The sequence below is a fragment of the Hyla sarda genome, chromosome 4 (genome assembly GCF_029499605.1).
Source record: "Hyla sarda isolate aHylSar1 chromosome 4, aHylSar1.hap1, whole genome shotgun sequence".
NCBI classification, from domain to species: Eukaryota; Metazoa; Chordata; class Amphibia; order Anura; family Hylidae; genus Hyla; species Hyla sarda.
The window spans coordinates 95,409,871-95,436,972 of record NC_079192.1 but is presented as its reverse complement, the minus strand read 5'-3'; the positions used below and the strand labels follow the sequence as shown (position 1 = coordinate 95,436,972).

General features: G+C 43.7%; 1 protein-coding gene across 5 annotated transcripts in view; it reads left to right on the top strand.

Annotated features, from left to right (window-relative positions):
* PIAS1 (protein inhibitor of activated STAT 1) overlaps positions 1-26,412 on the top strand; it is a 61,519-nt gene extending 35,107 nt beyond the window's left edge. For 4 of the 5 annotated variants that reach the window (XM_056571638.1, XM_056571640.1, XM_056571639.1 and 1 more), the window contains exons 3-14: positions 1,432-1,516; positions 5,976-6,023; positions 6,105-6,195; positions 6,280-6,414; positions 7,764-7,869; positions 8,433-8,506; positions 10,718-10,878; positions 13,921-14,051; positions 20,010-20,187; positions 20,337-20,479; positions 22,281-22,318; positions 22,512-26,412. In XM_056571638.1, coding sequence (XP_056427613.1) covers positions 1,432-1,516; positions 5,976-6,023; positions 6,105-6,195; positions 6,280-6,414; positions 7,764-7,869; positions 8,433-8,506; positions 10,718-10,878; positions 13,921-14,051; positions 20,010-20,187; positions 20,337-20,479; positions 22,281-22,318; positions 22,512-22,799 — 1,478 coding nt within the window. In that variant the 3' untranslated portion in view covers positions 22,800-26,412. The remainder of the gene's footprint in view (positions 1-1,431; positions 1,517-5,975; positions 6,024-6,104; positions 6,196-6,279; positions 6,415-7,763; positions 7,870-8,432; positions 8,507-10,717; positions 10,879-13,920; positions 14,052-20,009; positions 20,188-20,336; positions 20,480-22,280; positions 22,319-22,511) is intronic. The other variant, XR_008892390.1, reaches the window with a different exon arrangement.
* Positions 26,413-27,102: the final 690 nt, after the last annotated feature.

The following is a 27,102-nucleotide window of genomic DNA, read 5'->3' as shown; positions in this document are numbered from 1 at the left end:
ATAAAAAAATGTTTTTGCCTGGAATACCCCTTTAAGGCGTGACCATCTTAACTCTTTATATAAAAAGAGAGGACTTTCCTGGGTTTCTATACAAAAGTCTTTAATCTCCAACCTGTGGACCTCACAGCTTTTGCGAAACTACAACTCCCAGCATACCCTGACTGCATACAGCTAGGTATTCAGAGAGTGGTAGTTTTACAACAGTTGATAATAGGGATGTACATAGGCTTCCTACTAATCAGGTTCGGGTTGTATGTAGGAAGTCTACACACATTGCAGTATTTGGTGATAAATATAATCTCCTAGACTTTAGCGCCTTCTATTTAGAATGCCTTCTGGTTGATCAGAACAGCCTTGGTTTCATTGTCGGTATGGTTTGGCAATGTTCACACAGCGGAATCTGTGTTCAGACACAACTCCGCCTGCGTTTGCTGCACATAATGTTCAATGGGATTCTGTTGTCCTATTCGGGCAGCGAAAATTCCGCCAAAAAAATTAAATAAAATAAACTGGTGCCAGAAAGTTAAACTGATTTGTAAATGACTTCTATTAAAAATTCTTAATCCTTCCAGTACTTATTAGTGGCTGTATACTACAGAGGAAATTATTTATTTGGAGATTTTTTTTTTCTGACCACACAGCTCTCTGCTGACACCTCTGTCCATTTTAGGAACTGTCCAGAGCAGCATATGTTTGCTATGGGGATTTTCTCCTACTCTGGACGGTCCAAAAAGAAAAGAATTTCCTCTGTAGTATACAGCAGCTAAGTATTGGAAGGATTAATCCTTTTTAAATAGAAATAATTTAAGAATTTGTTTAACTTTCTGGCACCAGTTGATTTAAAAAAAAAAAAAAAAAAAAGTTAATTCCACTGGAGTACCCCTTTAATTTGTGTGAAACTGCGGAAATTCCGCTGTTAGCATAGCCTAATCCTTCATTATGGGAAATGTTTTATGTCTTTTCTAGACCTGAGAAGTATTTCAAGCCAATTAATTGTGTTTCCCAACCAGTGTGCCTACAGCTGTTGCAAAACTACAACTCCCAGCATTATAATTTCAAACAGTGCAAGTTTTTGAGCATCCGTGTTTTCCCAAACGGTGCGACTTCAGCTGTTGCAAAACTACAACTCCCAGCATGCCCGGACAGCCAACGGCTGTCCGGGCATGCTGGGAGTTGTAGTTTTGCAACAGCTGAAGTCGCACCGTTTGGGAAAACACGGATGCTCAAAAACTTGCACTGTTGAAATGATAATGCAAGCGTATGGAGGGGGACTTCTTTAAGTGGCATTGGCCGATACAGTAATAAGCTGCAGCCCCCGCAATCTTCTGAACACTTTGTCTGGAGAGTCAAAATATTATCAGAGAAAAGTGGATGAATGTAATTCTTCTAATAAGATCCTGATCTGAACGTCTTGTCCTTGTGTCTCTGCAGCCTCCGATAACAGCCAGCGATTTCAAGAAACATGCTTTGCATTTGCATTAACACCACAACAAGTCCAGCAAATCAGCAGCTCCATGTAAGTCTCCCCCCTTTCCTATTACCCCCATTCCCCTCCCTTTCTCTTCTAGCTATGTCTTCCCCCTCTTCCCTCCTCCTTACGCCTCTCACTTGGCAACTGCACTTGGCCTATTGAAATCATTGTGCCTGATGGGGGCTAGAGTTACATCTGTGGCTGATGGTGAATTAAGTGTTGTACTGGCAAAGAGTTAGAAGTGAGCGATACTGGGCTGCCCGCACAGGCGCCATAACCCATTCCAGTTAACTCTTTCGGATCAGCTAGTAAAATCTTTCACCATTCTATTTTTCTGCTTTGAAGAAGAGGAAATCTTTCTAAATAACTTTTACTATAAAGAACAACTTAACGGTGTGTAGCCATTGTGCAGTCAGCAAAAAGTCTCTTTGAGCAATAGTCTGTGGTTACCAATACACGTAGGAAACGATAAGGAGTATTTTACACACACATACTACTTACTAGAGATGAGCGAACTTACAGTAAATTCGATTCGTCACGAACTTCTCGGCTCGGCAGTTGATGACTTATCCTGCGTAAATTAGTTCAGCCTTCAAGTGCTCCGGTGGGCTGGAAAAGGTGGATACATTCCTAGGAAAGAGTCTCCTAGGACTGTATCCACCTTTTCCAGCCCACCGGAGCACCGGAAAGCTGAACTAATTTATGCAGGAAAAGTCATCAACTACCGAGCCGAGAAGTTCGTGACTAATCGAATTTACTGTAAGTTCGCTCCTCTCTACTACTTACACATGCGCGCACACACCATACTGTCACAAACCTTTTACTCTCACACAAAGTACGATCCCTTTTTAAACCCTTAACGACCACGGACGTATATTTACGTTCGTGGCCAGCTCCCGATCAGAAGCTTAGTGCTCTTCATATCTGCGGGGTCGCCAATCGGGCTGATGTCCGATATTAACCCTTTAGACACCGCGATCAAAGTTGATTGCGGCATATAAAACGGGAAAATATGCTGCCGGTTAGCTCAGTGGAGCTGTTTGGTGAATTTGCGGCATCCCGAACAGCTGAGAGGACAGCAGGAGGCTCCCTACCTGGCTCCACGCTGTCCGATCAGCGTTTGATTGCTCCAAGCCTGAGCAATCAAGCGCAGACAACACTCATCAATGCTATGGCAATGCATTGAACAGTGCTGGAAATCAGTGTAATGCATGTTATAGCCCCCTATGTGGACTAGAACATTGCAAAAAAAAGTGTTTAAAAAATAAATACCGTATATACTCGAGTATAAGCCGACCCGAGTATAAGCCGAGGCCCCTAATTTCAACCCAAAATCCCAGGAAAAGTTATTGACTAGAGTATAAGCCTAGGGTGGGAAATACATCATCCCCCCCCCCCTGTCATCATCCAGACCCCCGTCATTAACATCCTCATCATCATCACCGCCTGTCATCATCCAGACCCTCATCATCATCATCCCCTTGTCATCATCCCCTTGTCGTCATCCCCACCCCTCTTCATCATCCTCTTGTAATCATCCCCACCCCCCTTCATCATCCCACACCCCCCCCTTCATCATCCTCTTGTCATCATCCGCCCTCAGTGGTCTTCAACCTGCGGACCTCCAGAGGTTTCAAAACTACAACTCCCAGCAAGCCCGGGCAGCCATCGGCTGTCCGGGCTTGCTGGGAGTTGTAGTTTTGAAACCTCTGGAGGTCCGCAGGTTGAAGACCACTGCGGCCTTCGACATCATCCAGCCCCCTCTCACCCCCTTTAGGTCTGTACAGTACTCGCCTCCGCTTGGCGCTGGTCCGGTGCTGCAGGACTGTCCGGAGAGGAGGTCGTCCGGTGGGATAGGGGTTCCGGGCTGCTATCTTCACCGGGGGCGCCTCTTCTCCGCGCTTCGGGCCCAGAATAGAGGCGTTGCCTTGACGATGAGTCAGAAGTACGTTGGTAATGAACGTACCTCTGCGCCGTCGTCAAGGCAACTTGACTATTCTGGAGCCGGGCCCGAAGCGCTTAGAAGAGGCCTCCCCGGTGAAGATAGCAGCCCGGAACCCCTATCCCACCGGACAGTCCTGCAGCACCGGACCAGCGCCGAGCGGAGGAGAGTACTGTACAGAACTAAAGGGGGTGAGAGGGGGCTGGATGATGTCGAAGGCCGCAGTGGTCTTCAACCTGCGGACCTCCGGAGGTTTCAAAACTACAACTCCCAGCAAGCCCGGACAGCTGATGGCTGCTCGGGCTTGCTGGGAGTTGTAGGTTTGAAACCTCTGGAGGTCCGCAGGTTGAAGACCACTGCGGGTGGAGAGTTCACTCGAGTATAAGCCGAGGGGGGGTGTTTTCAGCACGAAAAATCGTGCTGAAAAACTCTGCTTATACTCGAGTATATACGGTAAATAAAATAAAATCATGTGATTTAACCCCTTCCCTAATAAAAGTCTGAATCACCCCCCTTTTCCCATTAAAAAAATCTTGTGTAAGAAAATTAAACATATGGTTAAACTGCACGGTCTATGGCGTACGTGCAAAAAAAATTCCAAAGTCCAAAATTGTGTATTTTTGGTCACTTTTTATACCATAAAGAAAATGAATAGCGATCAAAAAGTCCGATCAAAACAAAAATGGTACCGCTAAAAACTTCAGATCACGGCACAAGATAGGAGCCCTCATACCGCCCCGTACGCAGAAAAATCGTTTTCTTTGGCATTTAATTACAGTATTAGGCTAGGTTTCCAGTGTATTTTTTTGTTTTTCCTCTGCCGTTTTTTTTAATCTGCCCCAGCAGTTTTTGAGAGGTGGATCCATGAGGAAAGAGAAGTAGAGTCCTTTTTATATTTCCCATTTCTTTTGAATACACTCTTGGCTTTTGCTCAAACTGCATATTCCAAACTGTATTCCAAAAAGCACCATAAAAAATCCTGTGTGGAAACCTAGCCTTTACATTTGGTTTACCCTACAAAACTGCTTAAACAGCTGCACAGACCTTGACGTCCTAGATTTGTGGGGTTTGTACATTGTGTTACAGGGAGTGTTCATGTAAAAAAGAAAATGGCAGCAGCACACTGTCAACAAAATGGAGGCTCTTAGCGCACTTTTTGATCAAAACTTGTCCCCCCATCCACCACGCAGAGGTGGCCTCATATCGGATGGGACCCTAACACAAATACTGAGCCTAACACTCTCACCTCTGCTGGGCATGCCGCCTCTGACTGGGTGACATGTTGGATCCACTATCAATCCAAACTATCCCCTGTGAAATAGAGGAGGGGATGCACGGCTACAGAGTGGGGGGAGTGGCTCCCCGTGTATTGGGTTCGGTGCTGGCTACATTTTTGTGTTACAGGATTGAAAGTTTGCAGACTTTTATTTAATTTTTTTTATTGAAGTTATTTGGGTCATTAGCAGGGAGAGGTTATAAAATTCAAATTGAGCTGCATAGAGAAATTGACTTGCGCTTCACAGGCAAACCCCAGTGTAAAATAGCTGGTCCCAATACAATGTGCCTGGACCAGAACAAGGTGATTATTGGGGGGAACTGAGCGGTCTGTCTTTAAGGAGGTGCTGGGTAGCTGTTTAGCTTCTCCCTTGTGCACTAAAGTTTTTGCCTGGAGGGTCACACTTTAGGATATAGGTGGGGGATTTTTCTACAGCAACCAATCTTATCCCAGCTTTCATTTTTAAAAAAGGCCGTAGATGTATAAAAGCTGGAATCTGGTAATTTTGATTTAGTGTTTACGCAATGCACTATAGTAAAAAAAAAAAATTCTTCTGTGGGTCAAACCTATTAAAATTGTATGTAAAATAGTATGTTTTGGTGTGGAAGGACACCCACGAAATCATGGCGAGAACATACAAACTCCTTGCAGATGTGGGATTTAAACCTAGGACTCCAGTGCTGCAAGAAAACAGTGTTCAAGAACAAGAACGGCCCTCAAACTTTTTTTTTTTCTTTCTCTCCAGAGTTTGACAGCCGTTATTTTGACGGGGCGCAATGGGCAACAGCGGGTCCTGTTGGACCCCATTATAGTCAATGGGGTCTGTCAGACACCATTGTCTTTCAGTGGGAGAGATTGCTCCGATGGCCATCACCCTATCATGTAAAAGGGGCCTTAACCACTGAGCCAAATCTCCCTCATAGTCTCATGAAGCAGATAGGCTGCCGATGTATAACATGAATCTGCATCTTATTACATAAGCAAATAGATGGGATTAGTAGATATCTCATCCACACGCTGCAGGAAAATGTGCACAAAATCTCTGCAGCATGGAAATGAAGGATGAGTTGAAATCCATCCTGCCCAATCTTTCTCCCCCTGATAGAAAACCACCATACACATTAGTCTGCAAGCTAGTCCAGCCAAAATCAGCAAGTTTAACCATTACATGTCTGTGTATGGTCAAAAGGTTTCCATTGTGTTAGGAGAACCTATGAACAGTTTTTTTTTTCTTTGCTTGCATTAAGTGTTAGGAATTTTACATTCACAATTATTACTTCTTGCAGGGACATCTCTGGGACAAAATGTGACTTTACAGTTCAAGTGCAGCTCAGGTAATCCACTGCATTTTTGTCAGTCTTTCTGTCTGACTTGGTTTCCGGAATCAGACTCTAATCTTATATTCTTCTCTACAGATTCTGTCTTTCAGAAACTAGCTGCCCCCAAGAAGACCATTTCCCACCAAACCTGTGTGTAAAAGTCAATGGGAAACCCTGTAATCTACCAGTAAGTGGGGCCTCTGCATATACCTTCCCCTTGTTTTATCCCCCTGTTTCTACCATTTATTTACATTTTCTCCTTCTCTCATAGGGCTATCTTCCACCTACCAAAAATGGGGTTGAACCAAAGCGACCAAGCCGACCAATCAACATTACCTCACTTGTACGTCTGTCTACAACTGTTCCCAACACAATTGTGGTGTCGTGGACATCTGAAATAGGACGTGTAAGTTTGCCACTATACTATACATTTTAGTAAGCAGAATTTCTGCCTGCAATGAGTAGTGGAATTGCAGGCGGAAATTCCGTAGTATGAACCTAGCCTAACAGGGTCACAAATCTCACATCACTGAAACTGAGATTTTCATATCTGCTTGTGAGAAGCCCTTAACCACTTAAGGACACAGCCCATTTTGGCCTTGAGGACACATTCAAATTTTACATTTTAATTTATTTCCCTCTTCTCCTTTTTTAAGAGCCATAACTTATATCATACAGAGCATATGAGGGGTTTTCTTTAGTGTGTGCACTGTGCAGCAGAATTCAATTGACGGCAATAGAATTCTGCGGCACAAGACTTTGAGTGTAATTTCTAAGTGGAATTACGTTTTGGAGATTCCTTAGTCTGAACCTAGAAGGGACCTTTCTCTCCCAGGCGCTTTCCTCGCTTCAGGAGATGGGCTCTAGACTTTTCCTAAAGAATCTTTCTGCAGTAGTGTAGAGCACTCAGCTAAGCACTTTTCTTTCTCTGTTCTTTCAATCGGATCAGTGGGAGTTTCAGAACGCAGACACCGACCAATCAAAACTTTTGACATGGGGTGTTTCATAAAAAAAAAAAAATTAAAAATAAATACTCTTTAAAGCGTACCAGTCAGATCCAACAAAAACATTTTTAATATATAACTCAGTACCTAATCCTGACCATGTACATCTCATTTTTGTGTCTAGCACCTTTATATTTATTTTATTACACTTTTTTAATTTAGCTCACTAGTCTGAATTCCTCTCAAAGAGAGGGGGCGTGGCCTCACTGTGCAGGTCTCCGCCCCCTCCCTCAGTATGCTGTCTGCTCACATCTCCCCTAGCATTAGCAAAACTACAACTCCCAGCTTGTCCTTACTGACAGTAGCGGGACACAAGCTGACAGTGGGAGGATTTTTCCTCAAGCTGTGAGCCCTGCACTCACAGCTGTCAATCAAGGAAGTGTGTCCATGACATAGGTGATGATGCATGGACACAGCAGGACTAGTATGTGTCCAAGCAGGCAGGGGGGCAGTTGTTTGACTGGCTTTTTCAGTATGACATACTGAAAATTTTCTTATGAAAGAAATTGCAAAACCTATCAAGTTTTCGTATCTGACAGTGCCCATTTAAAAAGTAAAGTGTGGAATTTCTGGTTTGTAGAAATTAAATATATTTCTGCCTGATTAAAAAGGAACTAAACTGCTATCCATGATCACTGGATGGTGATATAGCTTGTACAAATGACTACCAGTTCCTGGTTGCTAAGATTGATGCATGAAGAGGTTTTTATTGTGGGGGAATAAAATCACTGAACCCTGATCTATTTTTTAGAATTTCTCACTGGCTGTATACCTGGTGAAGCAGTTGTCTTCAGCCATCTTATTGCAAAGGCTGCGAGCAAAAGGAATCCGCAATCCAGATCATTCCAGAGCACTTAGTAAGTCCTTTCTATATGATTCATCCTACACTTTAGAGGAATGCAGTGGGTTTGGGATCCCGTGAATCTAGCAGGACTCAATATAAAACTTGCGGGTTCAAGCGGTTTTTAGTCTTCAGCGAGCTGAAACGTGCTGCTCATACCCGAAAACCTGGGGGTGATGAAAGTGCTTTCTCTAAAAGCTGTGACAAAATGTTGCAGAAGTCGATCGGAAACCAAAACCGTTCCAAACAGGGCTTTATTATGCTTTACAATGCTATTTGTCCACTTTATTCCCTAGGGTTTGTCAGGGTTTCCAAACCAATGTGCCTCCAGCTGTTGCAAAACTACAACTCATAACATGCCCGGACAGCCAACGTCTGTCCGTGCATTCTGGGAGTTGTAGTTTTGCAACAGCTGGAGGCATCCTGGTTGGGAAACACTGGTTTTAAGTATTCCGCAAGCTTCAATGTATACATAGACTGATATAAATGTCACTGATTTGTAAATCTATAGTGGTTTCAATTGAGAAAATGAAGACATGTGACTTTACAAATGACAGAATTTTTTTCCCCCCTTTCTAGTTAAAGAGAAACTCACAGCTGACCCAGACAGTGAAATAGCAACAACAAGTTTACGGGTTTCTCTCCTGTGTCCGGTAAGATATAACAAAGGCAAAGTGCTTTATGGTCTGCTTTAAAAATGGGATCATTGAAGAAAGTTGTGTACTGCATCTCTTCCTTGTATGGCACTTTACATTTACCTTTCTTATACATTATTTTGTGTGTTTTTTTTATTTTAATTTTTTTTTTTTTTTTTAAACTTTATTCTTACTTTAGTCACTATTGGTTAACTTTATTGCTATTGTGATTTCTAGCTAATAATGACCAGTCACAAATGTACACCTGACAGCTTGTTTAAACAAAAATATGGTATTATTCACACCACTCCTTAACCCCTTAAGGACGCAGGACGTAAATGTACGTCCTGGTGAGGTGGTACTTAACGCACCAGGACGTACATTTACGTCCTAAGCATAACCGCGGGCATCGGAGCGATGCCCGTGTCATGCGCGGCTGATCCCGGCTGCTAATCGCAGCCAGGGACCCGCCGGCAATGGCCGACGCCCGCGATCTCGCGGGCGTCCGCCATTAACCCCTCAGGTGCCGGGATCAATACAGATCCCGGCATCTGCGGAGGTTCGCGATTTAAATGAACGATCGGATCGCCCGCAGCGCTGCTGCGGGGATCCGATCATTCATAACGCCGCACGGAGGTCCCCTCACCTTCCTCCGTGCGGCTCCCGGCGTCTCCTGCTCTGGTCTGTGATCGAGCAGACCAGAGCAGAAGATGACCGATAATACTGATCTGTTCTATGTCCTATACATAGAACAGATCAGTATTAGCAATCATGGTATTGCTATGAATAGTCCCCTATGGGGACTATTCAAGTGTAAAAAAAAATGTAAAAAAATGTAAAAGTAAAAGTAAAAAAAAAGTGAAAAATCCCCTCCCCCAATAAAAAAGTTAAACGTCCGTTTTTTCCTATTTTACCCCCAAAAAGCGTAAAAAACATTTTTTATAGACATATTTGGTATCGCCGCGTGCGTAAATGTCCGAACTATTAAAATAAAATGTTAATGATCCCGTACGGTGAACGGCGTGAACGAAAAAAAATAAAAAAAGTCCAAAATTCCTACTTTTTTAATACATTTTATTAAAAAAAAAATTATAAAAAATGTATTAAAAGTTTTTTATATGCAAATGTGGTATCAAAAAAAAGTACAGATCACGGCGCAGAAAATGAGCCCCCATACCGCCGCTTATACGGAAAAATAAAAAAGTTAGAGGTCATCAAAATAAAGGGATTATAAACGTACTAATTTGGTTAAAAAGTTTGTGATTTTTTTTAAGCGCAACAATAATATAAAAGTATATAATAATGGGTATCATTTTAATCGTATTGACCCTCAGAATAAAGAACACATGTCACTTTTACCATAAATTGTACGGCGTGAAAACAAAACCTTCCAAAATTAGCAAAATTGCGTTTTTCGTTTTAATTTCCCCACAAAAATAGTGTTTTTTGGTTGCGCCATACATTTTATGATATAATGAGTTATGTCATTACAAAGGACAACTGGTCGCGCAAAAAACAAGCCCTCATACTAGTCTGTGGATGAAAATATAAAAGAGTTATGATTTTTAGAAGGCGAGGAGGAAAAAATGAAAACGTAAAAATTAAATTGTCTGAGTCCTTAAGGCCAAAATGGGCTGAGTCCTTAAGGGGTTAAAGGGGTACTCAGGTGGAAACTTATTACCTGCTGTATACTACAGAGGAGGTTGTGTAGTTCTTTTCTGTCTGACCAGTGCTCTCTGCTGACACCTCTGTCCATGTTTCCATGTTAGGAACTGTCCAGAGCAGGGGAGGTTTACTATGGGGATTTGCTCCTGTTCTGGACAGTTCCTGACACGGACAGAGGTGTCAGCAGAGAGCACTGTGGTCAGACTGAAAAGAACTTCCTCTGGAATATTAATTAACCCTGAGAGGGTTAAAAAAAAAAAAAAAAAAAATTCCTCCGGAGTACCCCTTCAATTCTCTATGGTGCACACAAACATGTTCCCTCCGGCCTTCCCTATGTACACAGTGTGTGTGTATGTGTGCGAATAACGACTCGGGACCAAAGCTAAAATAAGATATGAATAGTGCAAGGGTGCTGAGTTTTAGGGGGGGGGGGGGGGGGTGGGGTTATTTGTTTATCCAATATAACTCCATTATTCTGCCATTTACATCCCGAAACCTAATTAAGCACTAAAGAATGTGATTCTTTGCATCTAGAAAAAAATAACCTGTTGGTTTAAATTTCAGCTGGGAAAGATGCGTCTGACCATCCCCTGCCGGTCACTGACCTGTTCCCACCTACAATGTTTTGATGCCACTTTGTACATACAGATGAATGAAAAGAAGCCCACATGGGTCTGTCCTGTGTGTGACAAAAAGGCCCCATACGAGCATCTAATTATTGATGGGTGAGTCTGTAATTCATATGCATTAAAGGTGCCCAAGATAAGTGTTTGATGTGAAAGATGTGCCCTACTGCTATTCGAGAGCGCTGCATTCTAATTGGTGCATTCTAATCGGTGCAGTCCAATGGCCTCCAGGTTATAGGGGGAGATTTATCAAAACCTGTGCAGAGGAAAAGTTGACCACTTGCTCATAGCAACCAATCAGATCCCTTCTTTCACTTTTGAAAAGGCCTCTGAGAAATGAGAAGCGCGAGCTGATTGGTTGCTATGGGGAACTTTCCTTTGCACAGGTTTTGATAAATCTCCATAATAGTTTTCTTTTCTCCTTGACAGAGTTTGGTTGGGAAAGTTGGCGTGGCCTACCAATATAAGCATTACCTTTTTTATATAGCCCCAATATACTTCCCTGTATTTTACAATACAGAGGCTATATGTACACACACAATCAGATATTACATGGTAAGCGGTTTAACAATTTAAACAGGAGTGAAAACTCTGCACAAAAGTGCCTACTCGGCACTTTCCTCCTATGGAAGATCAGCTTTCTCTGAAAGTTCAGCCAAGAGGCTCTAGTTATAGAAGAGGACTGTAAAGTACAAACCCCTTATCGTCATACTCCCACTTTATATCCCCAAAGGTCTGATGCAAGGATTTCAGAATTTCACATCTAAACTTCTGAAAGTTGTCTCTCTTGCCCTCTCTCATACGCTTCTATGTGATTCACTGACAACCTGTGGTGGATGTGTAATCTAACACCGTGCCATATGAAATCCTATAGTGTTTGAAAGATCACCACATGTAATTGTACTCCTCTCTGCTTTTTAGAGGGCACTTGGTGTAACTCTACACCACATCTTGTGTAACCGGCTGTCTGTAAAGGAACATGATACTCTATTAGTAGGGTGCTTTTTTTTCCCCTCCTCCCCTTTGCTAAAAAGTATAATATGCTTTAAAATGTAAGTTTCGGTACAATCTAAAGCAGATGTATCCAATGTGAACTTGTATATACAAATAAACATTACATGAATTTCATTGTGTACATAGACAGTAAACAGAGTACGGCAATTATAGAGATGACCATAGGGAGTGACCTTTATACCTCCACAGCGTAAATTTTACTGTCAGTTGTGAGAGGAGAGAGGGGCCTGTAAATGGACATGCTGATGCATATAAAGGAATAGTTAACTAAAAAATAAATAAATAAAAAAATTCCCTTCCTTAGAATCTGCTGTTCACTTCTGCCTGTTGAGGGAATTCTGTCTCTAGGAAGAGACACAGGAGAAGTGGAACATAAGTAAAAGCAGGGCTTAGCTACTGCTCTGTACAGGAGAGGGAGGGGAAGAGACAATATCTGTCCCTGCAAGCAGTGGGAATATACACTGCCTGAAAAATATAAATTAGGCTTGGTTTACATGGCAGAATTTCTGTGCTAGATTCCGCTGCAGCGAAGTCATGTTGAATGTAATGGGATTCTGCTTCGCTGTGCACACGGCAACATTTTCGTGATAGATGTTTCTGGCACGGAAATTTTCCATTCCAATGAGCACTTTCATTCTTTGTGCGGAGTCCGCATGGAATGCCTAGCAGTCTATAGTGCCAGTGCCCAGCAGTGATCAGAGGGTCCGCATAGAGGTTCTCCATGTGGACATTCCGGAAGTGTGAACATAGCCTTAAGGGTTCTTCTCTCAGTAGCAAGTTAGTACTTTGGTGTAACTTCTTCCTTGATGTGCAAATAAAAACAAAATAGGTTTTCACCAGTCTCCCACATTTCCCATCTTTAAAAATGAAAATGGCAATAGCATGTCAATAAAAACAACAAAAAAAACTATAGCAACCCTTAATCATGGTATATATGCCATGGCATCTTTCTTGCTGTTTTGCGGTTTATTTCATTACAGCTCGCATACCACCTTGCATGTGCATCCACATGCCATCTATTAAGACTGTTCAGTCCACTGCACTTTTCTCCAGCACTGTCATAGCAGAGTATATCCTGTGCTTTGATTGGACAGGCAACTAAGGGAAGGGAATTCCATGTGTGCACTACTGGCAAACTGCTCAGCCCTGGCCCCACCCCCTGGAATGGACCCTGGGACTCTGTGGGCTATTAATAGTTGAATGGTGGGGTGCTGACAAGGAATACAAAGACAACTGCTTCTGTGTTTTTCAGTATAGTGCAGGCACCAAATAGCAGATTGGCAGGGGTGGCTGGTGGTGGTACACCACCGATTGGCCATCAAAAGTATTTTCCTGGAAAACCCCTTTAATGTAACAAAACATGAAGGTTTTTAATAAAACTTTTAAAACAACAAGATTAAATGGTACCTGTCACCATCAATGAAATGTAATATATTTATAGATTAGCCTATTTTAATTACTTTTCTAATATAGTTCTTGATAAAATTTTGTAACTTTGTTAAATTAACCACTATAAAAGTTTGGCCAGCAGAATGTCTCCTGCTGCAGCTGTCCATGCAGCCATGGGAGTTGTAATTTTACAACAGCTGGAGGCACCCCGGTTGGTGCTAAATACCGTGCTATACGTTGTGCTGGATATTTTCAGCTCCCTTTTGCAGCTGCTGGGCAGAGCAGGCACACTGTAGAGTTCAGTGCACAGAGCTGAGAGGGCTGTGCACTGAATGCTGTGTGTTCAGAGCAGCATAGCGGAGTAAGGGAGGAGGTTCTCCCCTGTATGGATTCAGATGAGGTCACACCTGCTGGGTAACACTCCTTCCCAGTCTATGGAGCTGACTGAGACTGAGCAGAATATAAAGCACAATATCAAGAGGGAAAACAAAAAATAAGGGCATCAAATTATTAGAACATTAGTGAACCTGTACAAAAGAGCTCAGTTGGATTTCCCAGCTTGCACAGTTACACTAAAGCTGACTACACCGGAAGCCAAGTTTTCTATATTTTGAACCAGTAAATTAAAATTGTGATTAAAATGTCTTCCATTTCTATTTGGTATATGACCATATAAAATTTTTAGCATTATCGTTGTATATGTAAATAAGATTTATTTAGATTGGTTTTTATCTCTAGCCTGTTCATGGAGATCCTGAAGTGCTGCACAGACTGTGATGAGATACAGTTCAAAGAGGATGGTTCTTGGTCACCTATGCGATCAAAGAAAGACGTGCAGGAAGTCACAACCTCACTTAATGGAAATGATAGTGAGTACTGTGTTTTCAATCTGTCATCATTTACAGATCTGTTTCTAAATCAACATAATGATGTCCTGATGCAAATGTACAGCCAATCAATTATTTATTGTTGATCTTTACTGCTCATAGTAAAATGAAAAATTTAAAAATTGCCATGTATGGCATATGTAGCAATATGACGTGCAGCATTTGCTGTACAATATGAGCCTAGCACAGCTATTGTCAGTTTTGTCTAGACAAGAATGACTCTTATGGTGGGAAACTACTTCCTGGGGAGCTGTGGGGTTATTATCATAGAAAGATCAGATCCTCTAAAAGGATTTTTAAGACTACAAATTTGTACCATTTAAAGGAGTACTCTGCCCCCAAGACATCTTATCCCCTATCCACCACTGGGGACCCCCCGCAATCTTGCATTCAGCACCCACCTCGGGGGAGCTGCATGCCGTGCTGCCAGCTCCAAATCTGCCGTGTGATGACCATGGGACCGGAGCATCATGACATCACGACTCTGCCCCTGTGTGATGTCACGCCCCGCACCTGCTATGGAAGGCCTGCCAGATTGTGGGGGTCCCCAGCGGCGGGACCCCCGTGGTCAGACATCTTATAAGATGTCTTGGGGCCGGAGTACTCCTTTAAATTCCTCCCATACCACACACACACACGCGCACACACAAGTTTTTGTTTGAACACAAACAATCTACTGGCTAATGTTGTAATGGAATGGTGTAAAATTCATACATTTCCACAGGTTAAAGGGGTTTTCTGGATAGGTCAGTGCACATGTCACGTGACCTCAAATATGCTGTCGCAAACACCGTTCCTTTCAGTGTGAGTTCGGCCACCACAGCAAGAGGATGTCTCCTGCTGTGATGGCCGAAGCGCTGCGGCTGTAATGTAATGGTTCCCCTGCTGTGGCTGACATCACATCACATCACATTAATTCCCCGCTATGGAGACCGTGTGCCTGGGGGTGGGGTGGGGAGGGGAGGGGGGGGGCATGGGTGTGGTGGGAGAAGAGAGAATCTCAATGTAATGTCAGCCAAAGCTCTAAGAAAATTGGCTGGGTCCTTAACCCTTTCATGACTGAGCCTTGAAATTGAATTGAAAGAAAAAACACCATTTTGCAACAAGGAATATTCTTTTTTTCAGTGTTGGAGGGGCTCTTTTATTGTGGAACTGGCCGCAACTGCGGCATACTTCTATACTGACAGCCGTCCCCACACACGGTGAGGCAGCTGCCGGCGTCTCCGGACAGCATTTGCGGCCGTCCAGTCTGGGACCTACCCGCCTTTCAGTCCGCGGGCGGTCTCGGCTATTATTATCTCTGGCAGCCGTCCCCGCAGTGGGAGACGGCTGCCGGAGCATCATGGCGGCATGTTCGGCCGGGAGCCAGGCCGCTACTTAAGTCCGCGGCTTTGGCCTGGTCCCGGCCGAGAGTAGCTTCGTCCCCTTATTCGCGCTCTCTGCGCGTCCAATGACCGCAGCGCTCGCACGGGGAGGGCATGTTCAGCCTATCCGGCGGCAGCGCGGACACGCCAGACTTTTCTCAGCCTCTCCCGTGCTAGCGCGGTAACTCCTCTCTTTTGGGATCACGTGACTCTGCTCCGGGTCCAGCACTGCCATCTTCACAGACGCTGCTGCACTCTGCTCCTGTGGGTCTCCCTTCTCGGCCGTGGCATCTCTGCTTATTCAGCCCGCTGTCCTGTATTCCTGAAGCTGCAGGGACGTCAGTCAGGAACCTGGGTGAGCTTGTTCCAGTTTTCTTCTGTCACTAGTTAGCTGTACTTGGCAATGTCCACTCCCAGCTTTGAACCCTCTTTCAGACAGGCGGCCCCTGCTTTGGTCACTTACTATGCTTGTACAGGGTGTAAGGTTAAATTTTCGGGGGGTTCGGCTGAACCCACTTGTTCTACCTTCTCTTCCTCACGCCCTACACCCCCTGCCCAAGATGGCCCTTCGGTGTCTTGTCCCTGACCCTGCCCCGGTTTGGGTGTCTTCCCTCTCCCAAACTATCTCAGACTTGACACAGGTTTCTAAGGAGGTAGCTACGGCCTTAAGGCAGTCTTCCTTGTGTCCCCCTCGGGAAACCAGTTCGGCGTCTTCGGACCGTCGACTCTCCCACAGGCGCCCATGGGTCTTTTATCCTGACTCATCTCTTGAAAACAGGCGCCGTCGCGCTCCAGGTCTCCCGCTCCTAGGCAGCGTTCCTGGTCTCGCAACCGCTCTCCTAGGGGCCGTTCTCGTTCCCTGAACTGCCCTTCCAGATCCCGGTCACCTAGATCGGCAGCCTCCACTCACCGTTCCCGATCTCCGGGTGAACTAGCGGACTCAGACCCGGCTCCGCATTCGGATTCTGAAGAGCTGTCATCCATGTCTGACTTGGTGGACAGCTTGGTGCCTGCAGTCAGGGACACCTTCCATCTACAGGACTCTGGACCTTCGGACCCTGCTCCTGAAGTTTTTACTTTACACGTATTCATCGCTCTCCCAAGGTTTTCCATCCTCATAAGGAGTTTGATGAACTTCTGGAGACTGCCTGGAAGCTTCCGGAGAAGCGCTTCCAAGGCACTAAACGGTTTAAGACTGTGTCCATTACCTCAGGGTCTTATCTCTAAATGGACCGTTCCACCATCTGTGGACCCCCCCCCCAGTCTCCCGTTTATCCAAATCCACCACTCTACCGTTGGCGGATGCTGCTTCCTTTAAGGATCCCGACCTTGCTCTTGCCTAATCCCTTGTACCGCGCCTATCTCAGCAGTCAGAGAGGTTGAGCCGTTACCGGTCGATATGACCTGGTTGCTACCGCCGCTGCGAGACCATCCCGCTTTGCGGCGGGCTCTGGTGAATACCAGTAGCAACTTAGAACCGGTCCACCGGTACGGTCCACGCCAATCCCTCTCTGACACAGAGGATCCACCTCCAGCCTGCCGAACCCTGACACCCGCTCTTTCTCCGGTTTGTTTTTCTCTGCCGAACCTTCTGGCGTTTCTGTAGTTGTGTCTTGAAACGCGTTTGGATCTTAGTTATCTCAAGGGCCAAGTGTCGGCGCTGTCTATTCTTTTTCAGCGGCCTCTAGCTTCCAACTCATCGGTTCGCACTTTCCTTCAAGGGGTAGCTCATGAGATTCCTCCCTACAGGTCTCCTACTTCCCCTTGGGACTTGAATTTGGTCCTGAGTGCCTTGCAATCTGTTCCGTTCGAGACTATCCACGACATTTCTTTGTTTCCTTTCTTGGAAGGTCGCCTTTTTGGTAGCTCTGACCTCGATCCGACGGGTATCGGAATTGGCAGCTCTCTTGTCAACCTCCCTTCCTGATTCTTCGTCAAGACAAGGCAGTGCTTCGGCCGGTTCCTTCCTTTCAACCGAAGGTGGTTTCGTCTTTTCATCTGAATGAGGATATCATTCTTCCTTCTGCCCTGCTCCGTCTCATCCTAAGGAGTGTTCTCTCCACAATCTGAATGTGGTCCGGGCCTTACAAGTTTACCTTTCTGCCACCTCTTCCTTCCGACGGTCTGAGTCGCTGTTTGTCCTTCCAGAGGGCAGACGCAAGGGTTTGCCGGCTTCTAAGGCCACCATCTCCAGGTGGATCCGGTCCGCCATTTCTGAAGCATATCGTTCCAAGGGGAAAGATCCTCCCTTCCGGGTCACGGCTCACTCCACTCGCTCTTTGGGGGCCTCTTGGGCGGTCTTTAACAGGGCTTTGGCCCTACATGTGTGTAAAGTGGCTACTTGGTCTTCGGTGCACATGTTCACCAAGTTTTACCAAGTGCACACTTATGCATCCGCCGAAGCCTCTTTAGGGCGTAAGGTTTTGCAGGCAGCGGTGGCTCTGCCGTCCGCTTGATTCCGGGTTGCATGGTTTTCCCACCCCGGGGACTGCTTTGGTATGTCCCACGGTTCCTTTGTCCCCCAATGGAGCTGAATGAGAAAAGGAGATTTTTTACACTTACCGTAAAATCTTTTTCTCGGAAGCTCCATTGGGGGACACCGTTCCCACTCAGTGTTTTTAGTTGTGGTCTGAGAGTCGGTCGCCTGTCAGTTTGTTGGTTCATTTGTTTTGACGGGCTCCCTCCGGACTCTGTATTTTTTCGGTTCCTCCTATTGCTTTGGGACTAAAACTGAGTGTCTCTAAGGCAGTAGGTGGGGTATACCCTGCTGGGAGGGGCCGACTTTTTTGTATGCCTAGTGTCAGCCTCCTAGTGGCAGCAAGATATACCCACGGTTCCTGTGTCCCCCAATGGAGCTTCTGAGAAAAAGATCTTACGGTAAGTGTAAAAAATCTCCTTATTTTGACCACCTATAACTTTTTCATTTTTCCGTGTATAGGGCTAATTTTTTTGCTGAATTTATCGATACCACATTTGCATATATAAAACTTTATCATTTTTTTTATTTTTTTTTATAAAATGTGACAAAAAAGCTGCATTTTTGGCCTTTATTTTTTTTATTTTTTTACAATTATGCCGTTCACCGTACAGGATCATTAACATTATATTTTGATAGTTTGGACATTTACGCACGCGGTGATACAAAATGTTTTTTTTTTTTAAATACTCTTTTTGGGGGTAAAATGGGAAAAATTGACAATTTTTATTGGGGGAGGGGATTTTTCACTTATATTTTTTTCAACTTTTTAAATTATTTTTTATCCAACTTTTTTTTTTAAACACTATGTCCCCATAGGGGACTATCTATAGCAATCCTTTGATTGCTAATACTGTTCAGTGCTATCTGTCATCTTCGGCTCTGGTCTGCTCGATCTCAGACCAGAGCAGGAGACGCCGGGAGCAGGCCGGAGCCAGGTGAGGGGACTACCGGCCGCCATGCTGGATGATCGTATCGTCGCGACAGCGCTGCGGGTGATCTGATCATTCAAAGTACCGCACTGCCGCAGATGCACAGATCACGGCATCTGTGGGGTTAATGGCGGACATCCACGTGATCGCGGATGTCGGCCATTACCTGCGGGTCCCCAGCTGCTGATAGCAGCCGGAACCTGCAGTGTATGACGCGAGCACTGCTCTGATGCTCGTGGTCATACACGGGACGTAAATGTACGTCCTGGTGCGGGAAGTCCTGCCAAACCAGGACGTACATTTACATCCGTGGCCGTTAAGGGGTAAGCATACTCATTTTCGTACAAAAAGTTAGAAATTTTTTAAAGTGTCCTCTTCTGACCCCTATAACTTTTTTTTTAATTTTCTGCATACATGGATGTACTGACCAAAAAGCCACATTTCTGGACTTTGTTGTTTTTTTTTTTTTTTTTTTTATGTTTTCGCCTTTTACTGTGTAATTTTAAATGTAATATTTTTATTTCAGACTCTTATGCACGTGGCGATACCACATATGCATGGTTTTGTTTTTTACGTCATTTTAATTGAAGAATGGGAAAATGGGGGTGATTCAAACTTAAATTAACGTGCTTTAACCCATTCCCTAATTAAAAAAAAAAAGTTTATCCCCATAGGGGACCGTAAAAATGCAATCTTTAGATTGATCAGTCTCATCGGTGCTCCATTGCTCCATCGGATGACGGGGTGGAAGGTTAGAGACCTCTTGCCGTCCTCTTTTGATTGGGATGCCGCGGCAGTCAGCCCACTGAGCTAGCCAGAACGGGATTTACCGCTTTTAGATGCCGCAATCAACTTTGATAGTGGCGTCTAAAGGGTTAATGCCGGACATCAGTGATTTCCGGCATTAGCCGTGGGTCCAGTTGCTCATAGCAACTGGGACCCACCGGGTATGATTCTCTCTCAGCTGCTGAGCGCGCGTCATACAGCTGGAGCTGTTCATGTAAATAAATGTCCATCTGCGGGAAGAGGTTAAGGCCAATATGGGCAAAGTCCTTAACGGGTTAATGATTTATGCTGTTCTGAATTAACAAGTTGAACTTGAGTTGGTATACGGACTCCATTGTATTCTATTGATCCTATATATTTTAATATGCATATGATGTTGCAGGTGGGTGTATCAGCAGTACAGTAGAGCACCAGATGTCACCCAGCCAGCCTTCTAATAAAAGCAAAAAGGTTGAGGTTATTGACCTGACGATAGACAGCTCTTCAGAGGAGGAGGAGGAGCCATGCGCCAAGAGGAGCTGCCCATCTATTACTCCAGCTTCACCATTAAGTAACAAGGGGTGAGTAAATATCAGAAGTTATATAGTTATGCATTTAAGTGGCAGTCTGGCTTTGTTGCACTTGCAAACTATACAATTTTTTATTCATTAGGTTTTATAGTCTTAGTGTAGTAAATCATTGGTCTTACACTTTTTTTTTTTCTCTCCAGTCTGATGAATCTACAGCACCAGGCATCTCCTATATCTCGAACACCCAGTCTACCAGCTGTGGACTCCACTTATATCAATACCCCCCTACTTCAGGACTACAGGCATCCTTTCCATATGACGCCAATGCCGTATGACCTGCAAGGTATGAGTCATCAACAGCATGCTGCTCCTCAATCCATTGCAATTAACTTCCAGTTTGACTGGTTGGGTTCAGGTTCCATAGAATTGATACCTGAAGATGTTGCAGATTATTAACCCCTTAACGACGCAGGGCGTATATTTACGTCCTGCCCCGGCTCCCGCGATATGAAGCGGGATCGCGCCGCGATCCCGCATCATATCGCGACGGTCCCGGCGCTCATCAACGGCTCATCATCGCTGCGATGTGCGGTATTAACCCTTTAGAAGCGGCGGTCAAAGCTGACCGCCGCTTCTAAAGCGAAAGTGACCCGGCTGCTCAGTCGGGCTGTTTGGGACCGCTGCGGTGAAATCGCGGCGTCCCGAACAGCTGACCGGACACCGGGAGGGCCCTTACCTGCCTCCTCGGTGTCCGATCGGCGAATGACTGCTCCGTGCCTGAGATCCAGGCAGGAGCAGTCAAGCGCTGATAACACTGATTACAGGCATGTTAATACACGCCTGTGATCTGTGTAAAAGATCAGTGTGTGCAGTGTTATAGGTCCCTATTGGACCTATAACACTGCAAAAAAAAGTAAAAAAAAAGTGTTAAAGGTCATTTAACCCCTTCCCTAATAAAAAAGTTTGAATCACCCCCCTTTTCCCATAAAAAAAATAACAGTGTAAAAAAAATGTCCGAACTATAAAAATATATCATTAATTAAACCGCACAGTCAATGGCGTATGCGCAAAAAAATTCCAAAGTCCAAAAAAGCGTATTTTGGTCACTTTTTATACCATTAAAAAATTAATAAAAATTGATCAAAAAGTCTGATCAAAACAAAAATCATACCGATAAAAACTTCAGATCACGGCGCAAAAAAATGAGTCCTCATACCGCCCTGTACGTGGAAAAATAAAAAAGTTATAGGTGTCAGAAGATGACAATTTTAAATGTATAAATTTTCCTGCATGTAGTTATGATTTTTTCCAGAAGTGCGACAAAATCAAACCATATAAGTAGGGTATCATTTTAACCGTATGGACCTACAGAGTAATAAGGCGTAATTTTTACCGAAATATGCACTGCGTAGAAACGGAAGCCCCCAAAAGTTACAAAATGGCGTTTTTCCTTCAATTTTGTCGCACAATGATTTTTTTTTTCCGTTTCGCCGTGCATTTTTGGGTAAAATGACTAATGTCACTGCAAAGTAGAATTGGCGACGCAAAAAATAAGCCATAATATGGATTTTTAGGTGGAAAATTGAAAGGGTTGTGATTTTTAAAAGGTAAGGAGGAAAAACGAAAGTGCAAAAACCCTGAGTCCTTAAGGGGTTAATGACCAACATAAAGACGGAATCTTCAGCATTTGTTTAGCTAGTAAAGTTATAGATATCCAGTGGTGAAAAATGTATCCCCTATCCTAAGTTTCAGATCGCGGGGGGTCCGACCGCTGGGGTCCCCCCGCGATCTCCTGTACAGGGCCATGACAGCCCGCGGGAAGGGGGTGTGTTGACCACCACACGAAGCGGCGGCTGACATGCCCCCTCAATAAAACTCTATGGCAGAGCCGGAGCGTTGTCTTCAGCAATCTCCGGTTCTGCCATAGCGATGGGTTGAGGGGGGCGTGTCTGCCGCAGCTTCGTGCGGTGGTGAACACGTGCTATCTGGTCAGCGAACCGGGGCCCCGTACAGAGATTGCGGGTCCCGTAGGATAGGGGATAAGTTTTTCAACACTGGACTACCCCTTTAATATAAAATGACAAATCCATTAAAAAAAATAGTAGATTGTCTTTTTAACACCTAGGTCAACTCTTTCTTCGCAGGGTTGGATTTCTTCCCGTTCCTATCTGGAGATAATCAGGTAAGTGTGTGTAAAAGTTCCCTCACAGCTTTTTTTTTTTTTTTTTTTGTTTTATTCATCTAATTGAAACCTTCCAGTCTTTCTTTGATTTACCACTCCCTTAATTTTTTTTTTTTTTTTTTTTTTTTAATGCTGTAATTATTCTTTTTTTCTTCTATTTTTTACCCTAAACTTAATTCTCAATTCTCTTTAGCATTACAACACCTCCCTTCTGGCTGCCGCAGCAGCTGCTGCCTCTGAAGAACCAGACCTACTTCATTCTTCACGTTTTTTCCCGTATGCGACCTCTCAACTCTTCTTGGACCAGCTCAATGCAGGGGCTAGTGCCTCTCTCCCAGCAACCAATGGAAGCAACAGTGGTAGTAACAGCAGTTTGGTATCATCGAACAGCCTGCGAGAGAGCCACAGTGCAGCAAGCAGAGGACCAGCAGACAGCTCTTCTCTCTATGGCATAATCCCAGATGTTATCTCTTTGGACTGATCCACAGATGAAGCACATTCGGGAGGGATTTGAACTCCCGTTTGTCACCAAATTCCTTTGTTTAAAATTTTTTTTTTTTTTTTTTTTAAAGGAAATGTTTAACAAAACAGACATGTACAGAGAACAGAACTATATTTTCAGTTTTACTTTTGTATATAATCCGAAAACTTTACTCATGCCCCTCCCTTACAGAGACTGAGTTATGGACCCACCTCTTCCTCTGCACTTGTCCTTTTTTTTTTTTTTTTTTTTGTGTCCCCCTTCTTTTTTGGTTTTCCAACTGGATCTTGGAGACTGACTCTCGTTCTGGAGCCCTCCACCCACACAGTTGGTTCCTCCTTGTATTATCTGGCTTCACAGCATTACCCATTTCTGAACCATATAGATCAGACACAGTATTGGTTTGATTGTCCCTGTACGAGTCAGGTGCTTGCATCAATCATTCTGGAACAATCTCCATTTCTGAATCTAAGCTGCAGTGATCACTTGTTTAGTTTCTCTTCTGCACACGTATCTTGTATTTATTGGATCTTGTTGAAGTCTTTAGCAGTACAAATGAGAATCCTAACATGGCCTTTCTTCTAGGCAGTATTGCAAGGACTTGGAGTGGGTGAAAGTCATCTTATTGGTGTTTGCTGCCAAATGACCACTGCAAAAACAAAGCACTTCTGTTCCCTTCAGCACGAGGAGACATCTTGAAGGCTCTAAGTTACACTTCTCTAAAATAAGCTATCAATCTAAAGAAATAGGGGAAAAATATCAAAGCCTTTTCCTGTGTGTGTGATGAGCTGGCATTAACCTTAACTTGCACAGACATTAATAACTTTGCTTGTCTCCCTACGAATGTTGCATTATTATTCTCCTAGTAGGTCCAGCATTGCAGGCAGTGCTTATATAAGGTGTGCAATATATGTTAATAGGCTGGAAAGGGCCAGGTAAAGGGGTGAAAATCATGGTCAAGAAAGAACATGGCCTGCATCTGTATCGTGTTGTAAACTGCATATGTGATACTAGTGTAGTCTACTCTGAGCACCTACTCTGCTCTTATTTTTACTTTTATGTGTCAACAATCATGTCTGTTACATGAAGTAAATAGCATCTCCCTGTAGGGCCGCGTTCACACTGAATGCTTCAGCTATGCTTAGTGAAACAGAGCCTACCCCTGCATGTGCTTGGGGTAGGCTCTATTAAAATCAGGTTTCTTTAATGGTCTAAAGCAGTGTTTCACAACCAGGGTGCCTCCAGCAGTTGCAAAACTACAATTCCGGGCATTGTGAAGTTGTTGTTTTGCAACAGCTGGAGCCACCCTGGTTGGAAAACACTGGTCTAACGCATTCATTTGCCTTTGATCATTTTACATGTCAAATATAATCTGCACAACCAGTTGAAGAAACCGGATCAATTAATTTCTAATGTGCTGATCCATAGCTGCAGTCACAATTGTGCTTGTTTGATTGGAGTAACAATTGGACACAACTCTAAAAAGCTATCCGAATTCTCATTATACAGTAAGATTTTATTTATAATTTCACTTCAGCTTTGTAATCGGCACGAGAAAAGTCATCATATACATTTAATTAGATGTCATGACCATATATTATATATATATATATATATATATATATATAATTATATGGTGTGAGGGCATGGTCATGTCGCCAGTGCTCCTCAGCCTGTGGATCTCCAGCTGTTGCAAAACTACAATTCTCCATGTGCCTGCTGTCAAGGCTGGAATTTGTAGGTTTGCAAAAGGTGGAGAGTCACAGGTAAAAAGTATTCGTCTACAGAAGATCAGTGTAAGAATCTTAGAGTCTTCTGATGCGGCTGTACATTTTAACCTGTAGGAACCACCCACACAACTAAGTCAGTATTTCCCAACCAGGGTGCCTCCAGCTGTTGCAAAACTACAACTCCCAGCATGCCAGGACAGCCCATCCAGCTTTTTCAAAACTACAACTCCCACATTTGGCTGTCCGGGCATGCTGGGAGTTGTAGTTTTGCAACAGCTGGAGGCGCCCTGGTATGGAAACACTGCCATAACTGCTGTGTGTGTTTAAGGAACAGCTCCTACTACCTGCACATAAGTAGCAAGAGCAGTTTGTAAAGCTAAGGCTGCAGCAATGTAGACTGGCAGTGGAGTAATATGCAACTCTCTAATGTTCAAGGTAGTGATGTGGTGGGAAGGTGCACGAAAAACCCATTTAAAAAAAAAATGCATAGTATTATGTAGCCAGTACCATGATGTTTTTGTTTTTTATTTTTTATTTTATTATAAGCAGTTTCTAAACTGCTTGTAGATGTGTAAAACTGCCTTGTGGAAGTGTAGTTGCTGATATCATTTTTATAAACATACATAATCTAAATTCAAATTAATAAGATCAGTCACCTTGAAGAAAAACACCACACTGCTGTCTTTTTGATCTAGTTTTTTAGCACCTGTGAAATTCCCCAAACAGCGACATTCTTGTCATCAGTTTGGATGTGGGATCGCAGCTTAGTTAAACTGGGGAATCCACCTTCCAGACACTAAATCGGTGCCATGGGTCAGTTTTTAAACTTTTTTTTTTTTGTGTGTCTTTGAGGCACTGTAGAAAAGTTAGTAACCTGTCTGAAAAGTTAAACTGCCCAAAATGTGTGCAGCATCAAACCCTAAGGCTAAGTCTCCACTTGGTTTTTTTTGCACTTCGCTTTTAGGGATTACAAAAATGCCTGAAAAATCGCCAGTGCAAGTGATGCCATCATGCGTTTTTTCTGGCGTTTTTTCCGGCGTTTTTTCATTGGTGTGGAAATTGCACCTTTGGCTTTTTTTTTTTTTTTTTTTTGGTACCCAAAAATTCTTGGGTACCAAAAAAGGATGCAGCAGTGATGGAAAATTTTTTATGAAACGCAATGTATATATTTTATAACATAATTTTTTTAAATTTATTTAATAAAGTGTGTGTGTCACTTTTTTTAAATACATTTTTAACATTTTTTATGTAGTACTACTACTCCCAGCATGGAACAGACTGTTCCATGCTGGGAGTGATAGTACCTGTGCTATAGACATATATCGTACATAATATAGCAGAGAAGCGAGGGGTTTATACATCACTCGCCTCTCTGCACTATACTCCGGCCACTGATGTCAACAGAAATTCATATTTCCCACCCAGAGCTGTGATTGGCCGGATGGTTGCAGCCAATCACAGCTCTGAGGAAAAGATGAAAGAATGAGTGAGTGGCCGGCCCGGAGTATAGTGCAGAGCAGGGATGTGAGCGATGTATACAGTCGCTCCATCTCCGCTATAGACAGGACGATCATAGAGGGTATCAGTAGTGACATCCACTGTGATGTGTCCTTAAGCAGGCACTACTACTCCCAACATGGAGCACACTCTGCTCCATGCTGGGTGCGGTAGTACCTGTATTAATAGACCGCAGCGAGTGTAACTTCTGACACCCGCTTCGATCTGTCTATTAATACAGGTACTACAGCTCCCAGCATGAGGCAGAGTGTGCTCCATGTTGGTAGTATTACCTGCAGTTATGGAAAGATCACAGCGGGTATCACTCCTGACACCCGCTGTGATGCTCCTGTATAATGTATAGATGCAGCGGCCGCTCTTCTATGGTCCCCTGCACGACCGTATATATACACATGTTCCTATTTCTCACAGAGAGCTGTGATTGGCTGGAACCATCTGGCCAATCACAGCTCTGCGGAAAATATGAATAGGTGTATATATACGGCAGTGCAGGGGACCATAGAAGAGCGGCCGCCGCATCTATATATTATACAGAAAGATCGCAGCGGGCGATCTGTCTATTAGTACAGGTAGTACTACTCCCATCATGGAACAGTGTGTTCCATGCTGGGAGTAGTAGTACTAACTAAAAAAAATTGAAAAAAAAGTGACAAACACACAATACATTTTTTATAATTGTCAGCTACATTTTTATTTCCCCGCACACATAAATTGATCCCTGTTTAAAAAGTAAGGTTTTTTTTTCAATAATATACATTTTGTTAGATACAATTTTTCCTTCACTACTGTATTTTTGAAAAAAATATTTTAATGGTACCCTACGAAATTTTATTAGAAACAGCTATCTACATCACTTTTTTGGATCGCTAAAGTCCAAAAAGATTAAAAACCGCCTGCAAAAACGCCAAAGTTAAAATCCACATAGCGTTTTTCTTGGCGTTTTCTCACCCTCATAGACTTCTATTGGAGCCAAATGCCACGATTTTGACAAAAAACGCCAGTTTGAGGGAACTACAGCGTTTTTTTTTCAAAACGCCAAAGAGCGGAAAAAAATG